Source organism: Capricornis sumatraensis, chromosome 20, assembly GCF_032405125.1.
Source record: "Capricornis sumatraensis isolate serow.1 chromosome 20, serow.2, whole genome shotgun sequence".
NCBI lineage: Eukaryota > Metazoa > Chordata > Mammalia > Artiodactyla > Bovidae > Capricornis > Capricornis sumatraensis.
In genome coordinates, this window is record NC_091088.1 from 70,433,181 (window position 1) to 70,452,058 (window position 18,878).

Below are 18,878 nucleotides of genomic sequence, written 5' to 3' on the forward strand. Positions count from 1 at the left end.
CAATGTTGATCCATAGAACATAATTTGACTGTGCTGGTAGTGCTCCAACAAAGACGACAGTTTTAAGGGACATGTTGGTGTCATGTGATACTTGTGATGAGTGTGTCCAGCTTGCAAGTCATGCACTCCAGAGCTCAGCTACACATTGCTTTGAACACAGTTCTGTTCCTGTGTAGGGTAGTTTATAAACTAGTACAGATTTCTAATCTACAGGCAGGAAGGAGGGAAAATTTTTTATAGATCTTACATGTTGTACCTGAGGAGGAGCAGCATCATGGCAGAAAATAACTTGGTGATTTTGACCAAATTTGCATTACTGCCCAGAGCCTCCTAGGAAAGACTGAAGGACTTTCTCTTCATTTGAAGCCTGTATGCTGTATATTTTATGAGTCTCAGATGACTCTTAAGGAAGGGGAGTGGTTCTGAGAACCACATCACTTTTTTCTCTTGGAGTTAAGATCACAGAGATTTCCACCACTGTTGTCAGAATGTCTTCCCCAGGTCTACAAAGATCCATGTTCCTTGATGGCCACAATCCACTGGTTGTCATTGGTTGTAAGAGGACCCTGAGAGATACAGAACAGTTGTATGGGGAACCATAGTAAGTATGGAAACTCTAGTATATAGTGTAGAAGACTGCAGCCAATTAGATGAAATGTACCTCTTCTAGAAATGTAGCTAGAGGGAATTCCCTGGTGGTCCAGTGGTTAGGACTTAAGATTTCACTGCCAAGGGCCCTGGTTCAATCCCTGATTGGGGAACTAAAATCCCATAAATCTCAAAGTGTGACCAAAATAAAACAAAGTGTAGCCAGCAATGTTTCTGTGACTCTGCTGCAAATCTCGGGACGTGTGGGCATGCCTGTCTTGTGTAGCTGAGGATGTTGTCAGGGAAATTAGTCAGGCTTTGAGGATCGCTGTAGCCTGTCAGTGATGTCCACCTCAAGGCCCTTACCATGCAGGGAGGAAAAAAGGGAAGAAGTTTCATATTCCAAGGATGTGGTTCTTGGCCTGTGCGGCACTCCTCCTGATGGATAGAAATGTTTGTTGCTTCCTGTATTTGCTGCTACTGAGACAAGACTGACCTTCCAGAGGGCATAAGGAGAGAGGTGCTGGAGTCAGTACAGTGTTTCTTAGCCTATTTTCCATAAAGAGTGGGACATGGTTTTTGTTTTTTTTTCCCCCCTTGAGCCAGTTTTTAAAGCTTTATAAAGATAAAATTTACCTGTAATCAACAGCTTATAAGTAAAATACACAGTTTTACAAATTTTGACATGTACAGACCTCTGAAAACATCATCCTACTCTTGATAATGACCAAATATGTCCTAGTGTGTTTACCTCATGTCTTTTTATCATCTCTTCTTGCTTTCCCACCTCTCCAGGTAACCATTTATATAATAGATAACCTTTGCATTTTCTTTTATGATGGGACTAAGCTGTTTTTTTTCCCTTGGTTTTCTTTGTTTTGTAATTTGAGATATGGGTATCTCTTTTTTTTTTTTTTTTTTTCTGAGTGATAGTCTTATCTTTGGATATGCCACTGTTGATTTACTTATCCGTCTCTTTATGGTTCTTTAGGTTATTTCTAGGTTCTGACTATTGGAAGTAAACCTGTTACAAACATTTGTGTTAGTTAACATGGATGTGTGTTTCTTTGGTCTTGTGTCAGTAACTTAAACTGGGATGTCTGAGTTACAGGATAGATCTAAAATGATTGCACCCTTTTTTTTTTCTTTTGCATATTAACTAGCAGTATGTTAGAGAGTTCCGCTTCTTCTACATCCCTGCTAATGCTTGATATGATTTATAGCAGCCCTCTTTAAAAACTGAATAGTGCTATCTCGAGGCTTCCCCAGTGGCCTAGTGGTAAAGAATCCACCTGCAATTCAGGAGACACGAGTTTGATCCCTGGGTTGGGAGGATCCCCTGGAGGAGGAAATGGCAACCCATGCCAGTATTCTTGCGTAGAGAATCCCATGGACAATGGAGATTGGTGGGCTGCAGTTCAGTGGTCACAGAGAGACTGAGTAACTGAGCATGCACACATACAGAGTGCTATCTCAGTGTGGTTTTAATTGCATTTTTTAATGATTTGTGGTTTTGAGCACTTTGCAAGTCTTTGCCACCTGTATATTTGTTTCTGTGCTGTTTCACTGCTTATTTGCTATTTTTTAATATGCATTATGACAGTTTCCCAATTCATTGACAAATAAGACACTGAAACAGCAAAGACGTGGAATTTTACTCTTTCTTAAATGAGTAATATTTGCCATATGGAATCATTGTTTTTAATACAGGTAGGATATTTCCTCATTTTTCTTCAAATTGTCTGAGTTACGCACAATGTCATGACCACATCCCACATGTATTTAAGGTAAGTCTGCATTATAAACATGACCTCCATTACTTAAACCCAGGTATTCAATAATACAACAAATGTAGTCTTACTTTATAGTGTTTCCCAATCACCACTAATTTGGAATGTGGTCAGAGAAGGAGCTGAAAATTTCTTTGTGTGTATGTGTGTTTGTGTTTGGCTGTGCCATGTGCCCTGTGGGATCTTAGTTTCCTGACCAGGAATGGAACCTGCACCCCCTGCATGGAAGCATAGAGTCTTTTATTTTTTTGAACTTTCTATTTTATAGTAGAGTATAGCTGATTAACCCTGTTGTGATAGTTTCATGTGAACAGTGAAGGGACTCGGCCATACGGTATGCATGTACCCACGCTCCCCTAAACTCGCCTCCCGTCCAGCCTGCCACAGGACATTGAGCAGAGTTCTTGTGCCATAGAGTAGGGCCTAACTGTCCTGGAAGTGCGAAGCCACTGGACTTCCGGGGAGGTCCTCGTGGAGCTGAAACATTCTATCCAAGTTCCCCCAGGCTTTTGGTGGGAAACTACACATGTGCAGGAGGGGACTGTACAAGCCCAGACAGGCAACAGCTCGGGGCACCGTGACCTGACTGGAGGCTCGCAGGCCTCAAAGACATAACTTACTGACCAGACGGGAGGCATGTCCCTGAACACACTGGGCCGTCCCTGGAAACCCTCACTGGCCTCACCTATTTAGCGTCAGGGTATCTGAGTGGTCATGCTATTCTGAGTTGCCCTGTCTGAATCACTGGTTACTTTGCAAGGGCTTCTTACGCCAAACTCTCCAAAACTCTTTATCTCTCCCTTCTGTAACTGTTGACTATTTGCAACTGCTTTTACCCTCTGTGGATCTCACCACGTTTGGCTGCTTTTCCAGATATTTGGACTTCAGGGCCACTACTCACTCCTAGTTGGGGCAGCGTCTCATAAGAACTGGGGTGGGAGTGTACAGGGCAGGGGCCTGGGGCATGCACTCTTCGCTCTCTACCTTAAGAGGGATATGTATCAAGTCTGCGGGGACACCTGTGATCTAAGGTTGTATCTCAGGAGAAGCAGTACATCAGAGAGTGCCAGACCCAAAATGTCAGTTGGGGAGGCTGGGATGGTACAGGGGTCGCAGGAGACACCTAGCATGTGTCTGCCCATTGTGGAGAGGCACAAAGGACCCTCTGCGCTGAATCCTTGTTTCTCCCTCTAAAATCACCAAAGGTTAGGCCCTGCCCAGAGTTCCTGGCAGATCTGCCCCTGAGGCTTCTGAGGGAGGCAGCGCAGTTCATGGGGATCCACAGGCTCTCCAACTTACCCAGTAGCACCCCACCATCCGCCACTCATGCATCCAGTGGTGGTTGGTTCAGTCGCTCAGTTGTGTCCAACTCTTGGCAACTCTATGGGCTGTGGCATGCCAGGCTTCCCGGTCCTTCTGTGTCAGAGAAACCCGTGTCCATAACTTTGGTGCACTCTGGTAACAGAATGCACAAGTTGGGATTCTGTCTCTGAAGTGAAAAAGCAGGACTCAGCCTCTGAGTCAAAAATCTCATATTTGGCCTCTGGAGCCAACTAGGGACCCACTAAGTGATTCGATTATCTAGGATAGATCATATTGTATATTGGCGCTTCCCAGGTGGTGGCGCTAGTGGTAAAGAATCCACCTGCCAATGCAGGTAGTTTGAACCCTGAGACAAGAGTTAAATCCCTGGATCAGGAAGATCCCCTGGAGAAGGGCATGGCTACCCAGTCCAGTATTCTTGCCTGGAGAATGCCATGGACAGAGGAGCCTGGCGGGTTACGGTCCGCGGGGTCGCAGAGTCGGACACGACTGAAGCGAATGAGCACACACACACATGAGCTGGCTGTTTCATGGAGTCTGAAATAATATCTTTTCGCCAACAAGCAAAGCCTCTCCCTCCTTTGAGGTATAAGAACCACCGTCCAGCGTTCCTCCTTAGTCCTTTGAGCTTACGTGCGTGCTCAGTCGCCTCCGACTCTTCGCGACTCCTTGGACTGTAGTCCGCGCCAGGCCCCTCTGTACATGGGATTTCCCAGGCAAGAATAACTCGAGTGGGTTGCCATTTCCGTCTCCAGGGGATCTTCCTGACCCAGGGATCGAAGCCTGCACTGCTTGGCCGATTGTTTACCACTGTGCCACCTGGGAGTGGATGCCACGGTCCCTCAGTTCAGTTCAGTTCAATTCAGTTCAGTCGCTCAGTGGTGTCCGACTCTGCGACCCCATGAATCGCAGCACGCCAGGCCCCCCTGTCCCTTAGGGGGTTGCAAAAACCAATGCTTCAAATGAACAATAACTCCGTTCACTGCGCCCCTAGTGCGCACACACCCAGAAGAGGGCAGGCCGAGAAGCTTCAATTAAGAGGCAACGACCAATCAGAGCGAGGGATTCCTGCGCCGGCGTATCGCTTTGGGGAGGGACTTCCGGCGTCCTCGTTGTGGCGGTGATTTTTTCGCGCCCGTTGGGTCCTTTCCGGCTGCAGACCGTTGTGTCGGGATCTAGGTGACCGCACCAGGAGGGTCCGAGAGGAGAGCCCGTACCCGCTGCACAGAGGCAGATCTGAGACTCTGCGACGCCGCCGGGGTGACCCGCGCTAGGCCCAGGAGAGGCCCTGCTGGGCCCGAGTTCTCAAGCCGCTTCCGGACCCCCTCCGGCCAGAGTCCGATGGCGGCGGCGGCGGCGGCGGCGCTGAGGGACCCGCCTCAGGTAAACGCTCGATCTCCGGGCCTGCACCTCCCTCACCCCAACAGACACTAAAGCTCGGAGCGCGAGGCTCCTGCTCAAGCGCCCGCAGCCGCGGGATCTAGGACGGTGGGGCGGTCGTGGGTGGGGCCCTGTGTCTGACAGTGACGGCTCGTGGGAGAGTGTGTCAGGCGGAGGGACCCCCCCGGCGCAGAGGCTTGGAGGTCGGACTGAGGCAGGAGGATGGGGAAACCTGGGTCCATCTTATATGTGCAGTAAACAAGAGTGTGCGGTGAAATCAGGCCTGGCCTGGCAGAGAGGTTGTTCCTTTATTCTGAGGGACTTGGGAACCATGGAGAGTTTTGGATGGACAAGGAACACTCTCAGGGCTTTAAAAGTTTTCAAAAACCCGTTCCGAGAAGGAACGTGCTGGAATGGGGTGACAGAGAAAGGCACAGGAAGTTGAGTCTTCGTCTAAGGTCTCAGGATCTGATAAGAGGCGGCACTGAGGACTGAAGCGCAGAGGTTAGCTGGTTGACGTCACTAGGTTCCAGCACCAGGTTGGGGATACAGGCGACGTGATACACATTGAGCCCAGCCATGGTTGCCTTCCTTTCCTCCCAGGTCCTGAAGGTTGAAAAGGCACATATGGAACCTACCTAAAGCAGGAGAGGATGTCTCAGCCTCTCTCTGGTTCTGGGTGGCTAATACTGAAACAAAGTTCAGAGGGAAAGTAGGCAGTGCTTCAAAACAGCATTCAGTACTTCCCTGGGTATGGGATCCCTCAGAGATCTGGGATACTACTAGATCATGGTTGATTTTGGTAAGCACTCTCTGGATGTCATGTTCCAGGTACATAGGTGAGGCCACAGAGATGCCTGTGATGTGGGGCAGGGTGGTGGGAGAGCTGCGGGAGTGCAACTCTGGGGTCTGAAGATGTGAAGGAGTTTTGGTCACCTGATGTGCACATCAAGAGGGAGTATGAGTTGAGGGCCCACAGGCCCTGGTGCTGGGGACTTAAGGGTAACAAGAAGACCGTGTTCGGCTGTGTCTTAGATGCACAATGTGGGAGTCCTCAGGGGAATTACCTGGTGGGAGGGATGAGGCCCTGTAAGCCAGGCCCAGAGTTTAGGTGGAGTTTATCCCTCCTGGGCACCGCCTTTTGTGGCTGAGGGCTCAACAGTGATTAACGATACAGTGAAGAGAGATCAGGCATCATTGGCACCAGACCCTGAGTTGACAAACTCTGGGGGAGGATGACTGGAATAGATGTGTGAGATGAATTGTGAGTTTTCAGAGAGAGAATGTTTATGGTTTCAGCTATCTCATTCATGACAGGGTGGTGTGACCTTTGAGGATGTTGCCCTGTCCTTTAGCTGGAAGGAATGGAAGCTCCTTGATGCGGCTCAGAGACGCCTGTACCATGATGTGATGCTGGAGAACTATGCACTTATATCCTCACTGGGTAAGACTGCCACCCTCCCCAGACTGACCTGGGCCAGGCTCTGGATCTCGCCTCACCCTCCTTTCCTCAAGGGCTGCTCTGTTCAAACACATGCACCTTGGGCACTGTTTGTTTCCTCGGCTTTCTGGTGAGTTGTTTTGATAGGTAGGGCTGGGTTGTTTGCACTGCCCTTGTCTCGCCTTGTAGCCCCAATTATTGTTATTATTTCCAAAAAGAGGGAAAAAATACTACTGTTTTCCTTTACAGGGTCATTGTAAGAATTAAATGAGATACTGATAGAGTCTCAATACTAATAATTGAATAAGCATAGGGATTTCTGTACTCACCCCTCATACGGATATATTTGAAGTCAGCAGTCTTGCAGTGAGGCTAGTGGATCGCATCTTCCTTCCCTGTTCCCTGACCAGGTGGTGTATCCAGATCCATGGCACTCCTGTGTCCCTGGGTTTGTTCCCTTTCATTGTCTCACATTTCCTCATGCCTCTGTATGCCAAGAGTTGAAGGCGCTGTCACGGTCATAACCGGGATCGTGGGCTGTTTTTCAAGCATATCCTTTATGGTTCTGTCTGTAGCGTTTAGAGCTCTTCTGTTCCTTTTCTCTTATTGAGTTATCATTAACAGCACTGTGTACATTTAAAGGGTACAGGGGTTTCCCTGATGGTCCTGTTATTAGGATTAGTTCTTTCATTGCTGTGGCCTGGGTTCAATTCCTGGTTGGGGAACTGAGATCCCACAAACCTTGAGGTGGTGAACTCTGGGGGAGGATGACTGGAATAGATGTGAAGATGTGAAATGAATTGTGGGTTCTCAGAATGCTTATGGTTTCATCTATCTCATTCATGACAGGTGGTGTGACCTTTGAGACAGCCAAAAAACAAAAAAAAGAATATACAGTGTGATGATTTTATATATATACACACATATTCTGAAATGAGGACGATAATAAAGTTAATTAACATATCCATGTCCTGATACATTTATCTTTTTCATATGTGTGAGAACACTCGGATCTGCTCTCAGCACATTTGAAGTGTACAATACAGCATTATTAACTATAGTCTCCATGCTATATTAGATCCCCAGAGCTTATTCACCTTATAACCAACCACCATTTTCTGTAGACCTGAGCCCCCATTCTTTGTTTCTGTGGTTTCAACTCTCTTTTTCAAGATTCCATATATAAGTGATACTGTACAGTATTTGGGCTTCCCTGGTGCCTCAGATGGTAAAGAATCTGTCTGCAATGCAGGAGCCCTGGGTTCGAGCCCTGGGTTGGAAAGATCCCCTGGAGAAAGAAATGGCTACCCACTCCAATATTCTTGCCTGGAGAATTCCATGGACAGAGGAGTCTGGTGGGCTGTGGTCCACGGGCTCACAAAGAGTCAGACGTGACTGAGCGACTTTCCTTCATTGAGTCATACAGTGTTTGTTTTTCTCTGGCTTATTTTACTTTGTGTTAAGCCCTCCAGGCTCATCAATGCATGCTTTCCTTTGTTATGGCTGAGTGGTAACTCCATTGTGTACAAATACCAGACTATCCATTTATTGGTATACAGATGCAGGCAAGGCCTGCCTCACAGATAGTGCAGGTTTGGTTCCAGACCACCCCAATAAGAAGTGAGTATGACCCTAAAGCAAGTGACAAAGTTTTGTTTCCCAGAGAGTGTAAGTGTTACGTGCACGCTGTGCAGTAGCCTAAGTGTGCAATAGCATTATATATAAAATGACAGCGAATAGACTTTCGTTAAAAAGAAGTCCTCGTTGCTAGAAAAATGTTAACAGGCATCCGAGCTGTATCTTTTTGCTCATGGAGGGTCTTCCCTTAATTTTGACTGATCAAGGTGCTGATTAATCAGGTTGCTGAAGGCTGGGGTGGCTATGGCAATTTTTTCAAAAAAGACAATGGAATGTCTCGCACGGATGGACTCTTCCTTTCATGAATGATTTCTCTGTAGTATGGAATGCTGTTTGATAGCATTTTACACACAGTAGAAATTGTTTCAAGGTTGGGATCAATGTTTTCAAACCCTATTGCTGCTTCATCAACTAAGTGTATGTAATATTCTAAATCCTTTATTACCATTCCAACATTCTTCACAGCATTTTCACCAGGGTACTTCATCTCAAGAAGCCATTTTCTTTTCTCGTCTGTTAAAGTTTGTTCTGAGATTGCCGCAGTTCAGTTCTCTTCCAGCTCCATTCTAATTCTAGTTCTCTTGCGTTTTCCACCACATCTACAGTTCCTTCCTTCACTGAAGTCTTGAACCTTCAAAGTCACCCATGAGAGTGGTCTTCAATCAACTTTTCTCCAGATCCTGTTAGTGTTGATAGTTTGATCTCTTCCCATGATTCATAAATATTCTTAATGGCATCTAGAGTGAGGAATCCTTTCCAGAAGGTTTTCAATTTACTTGACCTGGATATAGTCGAGGAATCAGGCCTTCCCGAGTGCTCGTGGTAAAGAATCCAAGTGCAAACGTAGGAGACATGGGTTTGATCCCTGGATTGGGAAGATCCCCAGAAAGGGAAATGGCAACCCACTCTAGTATTCTTGCCTGGGAAATCGCATGGAAAGAGGAGCCTGGTAGGCTACAGTCCACGAGCGTCACGAAAGAGTCAGATGTGACTTTGCGACTAAACAACAGCAATTAGAGGAGTTATTATCTATGGTGTCTATAGCCTTATGAAATGTATTTCTCAGGGTTGGCAGTCTAGTCTACTTGATCCATGGGCTACAGAATGGATGTTGTCGTACTAGGCATGAAAACAACATTAGTGTACATCTCCATCAGAGCTCTTGGGCGACTGGGTCCATTTTCAGTGAACAGTAACATTTTGAAAACAATCTTTTGTTCACAGCAGTAGGTCTCAACAGTAGTCTTAAATTATGCAGTAAACCATGTTATAAATATATGCGGTGTCATCCAGGCTTTGTTGTCCCGTTTATAGAATATATGAAGAGTAAATCTAGCATAATGCTTCAGGGCCCAAGATTTTCAGCATGATAAAGGAGCATTGGCTTCAACATCTAGTCACCAGCTGCATTAGCCCCTAACGAGAGAGTTTAGTGTGTCCTTTGAAGCCAGGCATTGACTTCTCTCTCACTGTGAAAGTCCTAGATGACATCTTCTTCCAGCATAAGACTATTTCATCTACTTTAACAATCTGTTGTTTAGTGTAGCTATGTTCGTTAATTAGCTTAGCTATATCTTTTGCATAACTTTGGTACAGCTTCTACATCAGCATTTGCTGCTTCACCTTGCGATTCTGTGTTATGGAGACAGTTTCTTTCCTTGAAGCTCATGAACTAACCTGTGCTAGTATCAGACTTTTTTTTTTTTTGCAGCTTCTTACTTCTGTCAGTCATCACAGAATTGGAAAGGGTTAGGGGTTGACTCCCTTAGGCTTTGGCTTAGGGAACGTTATGCCTGGCTTCATCTTGTATTGTTGTTCAGTCACTAAGTTGTGTCTGACTCTTTGCGACCCAGTGGACTGCAGCACACCAGGCTCCTCTGTCCTCCACTGTCTCCGGGAGTTTGCTCAAACTCCTGTCCATTGAGTTTGTGATACCACCCATCTGTCTCCTCCTCTGTTGCCTCCTCTTCCTCCTGCCTTCAGCCTTTCCCAACATCAGCATCTTTTCCAATGAGTCAGCTCCTTGAATCAGGTGACCAGAGTTTTGGAGCTTCGACATTTGTTCCCCCAATGAATATTCAGGGTTGATTTCTTCTAGGATTGACCAGCTTCCTCTCCTTGCAGTCCATCTGACTCTCAAGAGTCTTCTGCAGCATCACAGTTCCAAAGCATCAATTCTTTGGCACGCAGCCTTTTGTGGTCCAACTCTCATATCCGTCCATGACTGCTGCAAAAAATGTAGCTTTGAAGATACAGGCCTTTGTTGGCAAAGTGATGTTTCTGCTTTTTAATTAATATGCTATCTAGGTTTGTTATAACTTTCCATTCAGGGAATAAGTTCACTCAAACTCACGTCCATCGAGTCAGTGATGCCACCCAGTCATCTCATCCTCTGTCGTCCCCTTCTCTTCCTGCCCTCAATCCCTCCCAGCATCAGTCTTTTGCAATGAGTCAACTCTTCACATCAGGTGGCCAATGTACTGGAGTTCCAGCTTCAGCATCATTCCCTCCAAAGAAATCCCGGGGCTGATCTCCTTCAGAATGGACTGGTTGGATCTCCTTGCAGTCCAAGGGACTCTCAAGAGTCTTCTCCAACACCACAGTTCAAAAATATCAATTCTTTGGCATTCAGCTTTCTTCACAGTCCAACTCTCACATCCATACATGACCACAGGAAAAACCATAGCCTTGACTAGACAGACCTTAGTCGGCAAAGTAATGTCTCTGCTTTTGAATATACTATCTAGGTTGGTCATAACTTTTCTTCCAAGGAGTAAGCGTCTTTTAATTTCATGGCTGCAGTCACCATCTGCAGTGATTTTGGAGCCCACAAAAATAAAATCTGTCACCACTTCCACTTTGTTCCCTTTGATTTGCCATGAGGTGATGGGAACAAATGCTATGATATTAGTTTTTTGAATGTTGAGTTTTAAGCTAACTTTTCACTTTCCACCATTCGAGTTGCGGCTCCCTGTTCTGTTCCATTGATCTATGTGTCTTTTTTTTATGCCAGTACCATAATGTGTCAATTACTGTAGCTTTGTACTACTTTGAAATCAGGAAATATGATGCCTCTCGTTTTGTCCTTCTTTGTCAAGATTGCTTTTGCTATTTGGAATTTTTTGTGGTTCCCTATGAATTGTAGGATTGTTTGTTCTGCGGAAATGTCTTTGGGATTTTGATACAGATTGTTTTCTATCTGTAAATTGCTCTTGGTAAAATTAACAATATTAATTCTTGGAATCCTAGAACACTGGATATCTTTTCACTTATTTATGTCTTATCTACTTTGTTTCATCATCGTCATATAATTTTCAGAATATAAATTTCTCAACTCTAGGTTAAATTTATTCCTAAGGTTGTTTTCTTAATTTTCTTTTCAGGCAGTTTTTACATTAGTGTATATAAATGCAACTGTAACCGATTTGTATATTGGGGTTTTTTTTGTCCTGCAACTTTACTGAATTCGTTTAGTAGGGTAGAATTTTGGGGTTTCTACATATAAGACAGTGCTACCTACAAACACTTTTGCTTCTTCTGTTCATGTTGGTAAAGTGCTGGACTCAATATGCCAGCAAATTTGGAAAGCTCAGCAATGGCCCCAGGGCTGGCAAAAGTCACTTTGTATTCCTATCCTAAAGAAGGACAATGCCAGAGAATGTTCAGACTACTATACAACTGTGCTTATTTCACACGCTGGCAAGGTAATGGTCAAAATGCTTCAAGCTAGGCTTCAACAGTATGTGAACTGAGAACTTACAGATGTACAAGTTGGATTTAGAAAAGGCAGAGGAACCGGAGCTCAACTTGCCAACATTCATCGGATCATAGAGAAAGCAAGGGAATTCCAGAAGAACATCTACTTCTGATTCATTGACTATGCTCAAGCCTTTGACTATGTGAATCACAACAAAGTCTGGGAAATTCTTAAAGAGATGGGAGTACCAGACCACCTTACCTGTCTCCTGAGAAACCTGTATTCAAGTCAAAAAGCAACAATTAGAACCAGACATGCAACAATAGACTGGTTCAAAATTGGGAAAGGAGTATGAGGAGGCTGTATACTGTCACTCTTTTTATTTAACATATGTGCAGAGTATCTAATGCCAAATTGCAGGCTGGATGAATCTGATTACTGGCTGGAATCAGGATTGCCAGCAGAAATACCAGCAACATCAGATAAGCAGATAATATCACCCTAAGGGCAGAAAGTGAAGAGGAGCATCTTGATGAAGGTGAAAGAGGACAATGAAAAAGCTGGCTTAAAACTCAGCAATCAGAAAGCTAAGATCATGGCATCTGGTCCTATCTATCACTTCATGGCAAATAGACGGGAAAACAGTGGAAACAGTAACAGACTTTGTTTTCTTGGGCTCCAAAATCACTGCAAATGGTGACTGCAGCCATGAAATGAAAAGACACTTGCTTCTTGGAAGAAGAGCTTTATGACAAACCTAGACAGCATATTAAAAAGTAGAGACCTCACTTTGCTGACGAAGGTCCGTACAGTCTAAGCTATGGTTTTTCCAGTAGTCGTGTATAGATGTGAGAGTTGGACCATAGAGAAGGCTGAGCACCGAAGAATTGATGCTTTCAAATTGTGGTGCTGGAGAAGACTCTTGAGAGTCAGTTGGACTCCAAGGAAATGAAACTAGTTAGTCCTAAAGGAAATGAACCCTGATTGTTCATTGGAGGACTGATGCTGAAGCTGAAGCTCCAGTACTTAGGCTAGCTGGTGCAAAGAACCCACCCACTGGAAAAGACCCTGATGCTGGGGAAGAGTGAGGGCAAGAGGAGAACGGGGCAACAGAAGATGAGCTGGTTGGATGTCATCACCAACTTTTTGGACATGAGTTTGGGCCAATTTGGGGAGATAGTGAAGGATGGGGAAGCCTGGTGTGTTGAAGTCCCAGGGGTGGCCCAGGGTCGGACGTGACTTAGCAACTGAACAATGACATCAATTCTGGTTTGAATGCCTTTTCTTTCTTTTCCTTCCCTACTTACTCTGGCTGGGGCTTCCTGTACTGTGTTGAATAAAAACAGAAGTGATGGGCATCCTCATCTTGTTCCTGATGTTAGAGGAAAACTTTTTAGCTTTTGAGTGTTGAATATAATGTCGTTGTTGTTGTTGTTTAGTCATTGATTTGTGTCTCTTTTGTGACCCCATGGACTGTAGCCCCCCAGACTCCTCTGTCCATGAGATTTCCCAGGTAAGAATACTGGAGTAGGTTGCCATTTCCTTCTCCAGGGAATCTTCCTGACTCAGGGATCAAAACTGTATCCTGCTTGGCAGGCAGATTCTTTACCCCGGGGCCACCTGGGAAGCCCTGAGTGTGATGTTAGCTGTAGGCGCATCAGATGTGTTGAGGTACATTCCTTCTATATCTAGCTTGTTGAGAGTTTTTATCCTGAAAAGATAGTGAACTTCATCAAATGCTTTTTCATCGTGTACAGATATGATTGTGGTGTTTATCTTCCATCCTGACAATGTGTTTGCCACATTTTTTGATGTTGCACATGATGTTTAACCATGTTAGCATTCCTGGGATAAATCCTCCTTGATTGTGATGTATGATCCTTTTAATGTTCTGTTGGATTTGATTTGCAAGTATTTTGTTGAAGAGTTTTATATCTATGTTTATCAGGGCTATTGTCCTATAATTTTCTTCTCTTGTGTTATGCTTAAATAGCTTTGATAGCAGAGTAATGCTGTTCTCATAAAATGAACTTGTAAATGTTCCTGTTTCAAGTTTTTGGAAGACTTTGAGAAGGATTAATGTTAAGTCTTTAAATATAAGTGGATTTCCCAGTGATTCTGTCTAGTCCTGAACTTTTCTTTGTTGGGAGATTTTTTTTATTAGTGATTACATCTCCTTACCAGTTACAGATCTGTTCAGATTTTCTATTTCTTCATGATTTAGTTTTGGTTGGTTTTATGTTTATAGGAATGTTTTTCATTTCTTTAGGTTATCTAATTTGTTGGTGAAAAATTGTTCATTGTAATTTCTTCTGATTGATTGTGTCCTGCAGTATGAGTTGTGATGTCTCCTCTTTTATTTCTGACTTTGAGTCTTCACTCTTCATAATCTAATTAAGGACCTTATGTCTTTTAAGAAACTGACTCTTGGGAATTCCCTAGTGGTCCAGTGGTTAGGACTCTGTACTTTCATTACAGGAGCCCTGGTATTTCATTTTTGACCCAACATGTGATGTCTCCTAGAGGATGATACATGCACTCGAGAAGAATGTGTATTCTGGTGTAATTGGATAGTGTCTTTTGTACATGTCTATTAGGTCTGTTTGGTCTTAGGTGCAGTCAAGTCCAATGTTTTCTTATCCAGAGTGGGATCTTGAACCCTTAATATTATTGCAGCTATCTATTTCTACCTTCAGATTTGTTAATATCGGCTTTATATATTTAGGTGCTCCAATATTGGGTACATACGTATTTGTAATTTTTATCCTCTTGATGAATTGAGTGCTTTATCATTACGTAATGACCTCCTTTGTCTCTTGTGACAATTATTTACTTAAAGAGTATCTCCTCTGACACAGTATGATTACCCTGCTTGTTTTTTTTTTAATCCCTGCTTTTGAAAAAGATTTTTCTGTTTATTTTTGATGTGGTGGATCTTTCTTGCTGCGTGGTCGTTTTCTCTAGTTGTGGTGAGTGGGGGCTGTTCTCATTGCACCGCAAAGGCTTCTCATTGTAGAGTATGAGCTCTAGGTGCATGGGCTTCAGCGGTTGTGGCACACATGGGCTTAGTTCCTCTGCAGCATGTGGGGTCTTCCCAGACCAGGGATCAAACCTGTGTCTCCTGTATTGGCAGGTGGATTCTTTACTAGTGAGCCACCAGGGAAGCCCCATACTGGGTCTTAATTGTGGCACATGGGGTCTTCATTGCTACATACAAGATCTTTTTTTGTTTCATTTGCACATTTGTGCAGAGAGTTGCCCATTCCGATAAAGTGAATGTGTACCTCATCAGCATTTCTTTCCATTCAGGCTTCTGGAGTGGAGAGGAGAAAGTTGAGACTTCCTTTGCACAGAGTGTTTCTGTGGCAGTGTCACAGGCCAGGACTTCCAAGGAACCTTCATCTTCTCAGAAGACTCACCCCTGTGAAGTGTGTGGTCCAGTCTTGAGAGGCATTTTCCATTTGGCTGAGCAGCAGGGAACACAACACAGCAAGAAATTACTGAAGTGCAAGGCATGTGCAAAAGGATTTTCTTTCAGTACAGACCTTCAGCAGCACCAAGAGCAGCACAAGCAAGAAAAAACACCCATCATCAGCGTGGACAGGCCTTCATTTGTGGAGAGCTCCAATTTCCATGTGTCAGGAGAGCCTTTAACCAGCAAGGAGGTTGGGGATGACTTCCGAAGCACCTCAGAACATCTGAAGCAACAGGCCAGTCACACTGGGGAGAAGCCAAATACAGTCACCCACTGCATGGAAACTTTACAAAGCAAGAAAAGTCATTGTACCAGGGGAGAATGCAAGAAAGCCTTCGGCCCCAAACACACACTTGTTCAGGACCACAATACCTGCCCTGAAAGACAGCGTTTTGTGTGCAGTAAATGTGGCAAAAAGTTCAAGTATAAATCCTCATTTATTGTGCACCAGAAAGCCCACACTGGTGACAGGCTTTATGAGTGTGGTGACTGTGGAAAATCTTTCAGAGGAAGCTCAGCCCTCATTCAACATCGAAGAATTCATACTGGGGCAAGGCAGTACAAGTGCAGCAAATGTGGGAAATCCTTTAGCCAAGAATTTGTCCTCATTTATCCTCAGAGGAGTAACACTGGAGAAAACTGCCATGTGTGCTATCATTGTGCACAGTCTTCTGGCCAGAGCTCCATCTTTATTCAACAACGGACAGTTCACACTGGAGAAATCAGTTATAAATGCACTGAGTGCAGGAAGTCCTTTAAACGGAAATCTGATGTAATTGAACACTGGAGGGTTCATACAGGAGAAAGGCCTTACGAGTGCAATGAATGTGGGAAATCTTTTACTTCTAGCTCTGCCCTCCATTATCATCAGAGAGTTCACACTGGAGAAAAGACTCATAAATGTGGGGAATGTGGGAAGTCTTTTACCTCTAGCTCTGGCCTGCGTTATCATCAGAGAATTCACACCGGAGAAAGGCCATATGAGTGTATTGATTGTGGGAAGTCTTTTACCCAAATAAATCACCTCATTATACATCGAAGAATTCACACGGGAGAAAGGCCTTATGAGTGCAGTGAATGTGGGAAATCCTTTAGCCATAAATCTTACCTATCTCAACACCAGAGAGTTCACACTGGAGAAAGGCCTTTTGAATGTAATGAATGTGGGAAATCTTTTACATCTGGTTCTGCCCTCTGTTATCATCAGAGAGTTCACACAGGAGAAAAACCTTATGAGTGCAGTGACTGTGGGAAATCCTTTACCAATGGACCAATACTCATTCGACACCGTAGAGTTCACACAGGAGAAAGGCCTTATGAGTGCAGTGAGTGTGGAAAATCCTTTACCCAAAGAAATCATCTCAACATACACCAGAGAGTTCACACAGGAGAGAGGCCTTATGAGTGCAGTGAATGTGGAAAATCTTTTACCTCTGGCTCTGCCCTTCGTTATCATCAGAAAATTCACATTGGAGATAGACCTTATGAGTGTAGTGAATGTGAGAAGTCTTTCACCTCTAACTCTGCCCTCCGTTGTCATCAGAGAGTTCACACAGGAGAAAGGCCTTTTGACTGCCGTGAATGTGGGAAATCTTTTAGGGATAGTTCCCAGTTGAATCAACACCAGAGGGTTCACACTGGAGAAAAGCCTTATGAATGTACGGATTGTGGGAGATCCTTTAGCCAGAATTCGTACCTCTCTAAACACCGAAGAGTTCACACTGGAGAAAGGCCTTATGAGTGCAGTGAATGTGAGAAGTCTTTTACTTCTGTCTCTGCCCTTGGCTATCATCAGAGAGTTCACACTGGAGAGCGGCCTTATAAGTGCAGTGACTGTGGGAAATCTTTTACCAATAGCTCGATACTCGTTCGACATCGACGAGTTCACACAGGAGAAAGGCCTCATGAATGTAGTGACTGTGGGAAGTCCTTTACCCAAAGAATTCACCTCATCATTCACCGGAGAGTTCACACAGGAGAAAGGCCTTATGAATGCAGTGAATGTGGGAAGTCTTTCACCTCTCGTTCCACCCTTCATTATCATCAGAGAGTTCACACAGGAGAAAAGCCGTATGACTGCCTCAAATGTGGGAAGTCTTTTAGCCGGAAATCTAACCTCTCTCAGCATCAGAGAATTCACAGTGGCAAAAGGCCTTAGATGTATAAGAAATATATAGTTTCATTGTTCAGTGCAATGACACTGGACCAAACTGTGAGACACTAATTGCCTCATAGATCCAAACAGCAAGAGTAAAGAGATTCTTCATCATAGTTTCAGTTATGTGGGAAGCACATGTAACTGTGTTGCACACTAATCTGCTCTTGATAGATTTACATCACTTCCAGTGTCTGTCGCCATATCCATTTCACCTCTAACCTGGCAGGTCTCCACAGTATGCATCAGTCACTACCCCAGCATGCTCAGGGAAGCATACTCTGTTCTCTCATTTGTTGGAGGAAATCAAGATTAGCCTAAACCCTTGGGATGTCTTCATTCCCTTTCTGAGCAGCTTGTGCATGGGCCTGATGCAGTATCGGCCCAGAGAACATCAAGAGTTCATCTGGCACCTTGCAGAGAAGGATCACTATTTTCAAGGACATATTGGTCTGAAGATACTAGTGGTGAGTTTTTCTAGCTTCCGAGTCACCAATTAAAAATTGGCAGCCACTGCTGGCAGATCTGCCTTACCATGGCTTTGGTTTGTATAATAACAAAGACTTGACTGTTTAAGTCCTCCTTAATCCTGGACGTTCCGTTTACCATGATATCTGTTTTATAAACAGAATTGGGCTGTTAGAAGCATGAAGAGGTGTGCAACTTTCATGCGGGTATCAAACTTTCTGTGCTTCAGAGGAGACAATACAGAGGCAGAAATTAGCTTACTAGTTTTTGCCAAATTTGCATTTGTGCCCATGGCCTCCTGTGAAAGACTGCGGGGCTTTCTTGTCCTCATTTCAGGCCTGGATGCTATGATGAGTTTCAGGAGACTTAGCTCACCCTGAGGAGGAGTCAGCTGTGACAACATAACTGCTTCTGGGAGCAGCATAAATATTTTCCCTTGTTCACAGGGGATGTCAGCAGTGCTGAGGGAATTTCTTCCCCAGGTCTTACCAAGAGCGAGGCAGGTAAAAAAGAATAAAGATTAAAAAAAAGGAGAATCTCATCCACAAATGTATTTGTGACCCAGGCCACATTCTTGTTGACTCAGGTGGAAGGTCATTCATTGCTCATTCTATTTGCTGTCTTTGAGGTAAAACTGATCCACAAAGGGCCTGAGAAAGTGGAATGAATATAGGATTGCCAAATCTACTTTCCAGAAAGTTGGACATAGAGGTTTGTTTTCTGTTGTTGTTGTTTTTTAATCGTGAACCATTTCAAAAGCTATTTGTTGAGTTCTGACATATGTATGGAAGTAAAACCATCATCATAGTCATGGTAATGACTGTATGTTACTATATATTTATCTTATGACCTTTTATACTCTCTTTCCTTGCCCTTCACAGCCCTCCATGTAACCATTGATTTATTTTCCATGATAATAGATC

At 44.3% G+C, this 18,878-nt stretch overlaps 1 protein-coding gene across 1 annotated transcript; it reads left to right on the plus strand.

The window, feature by feature from the left end:
• Positions 1 to 3,455: 3,455 nt before the first annotated feature.
• On the plus strand, positions 3,456 to 17,490 carry LOC138096995 (zinc finger protein 418-like). The gene is made up of 5 exons (XM_068993206.1): positions 3,456 to 3,479; positions 4,881 to 5,084; positions 6,399 to 6,525; positions 15,401 to 15,706; positions 16,208 to 17,490. The coding sequence occupies exons 1-5, from the start codon at positions 3,456 to 3,458 to the stop codon at positions 17,488 to 17,490; spliced, it is 1,944 nt and encodes a 647-aa protein (XP_068849307.1).
• The last annotated feature ends 1,388 nt before the right edge of the window (positions 17,491 to 18,878 follow it).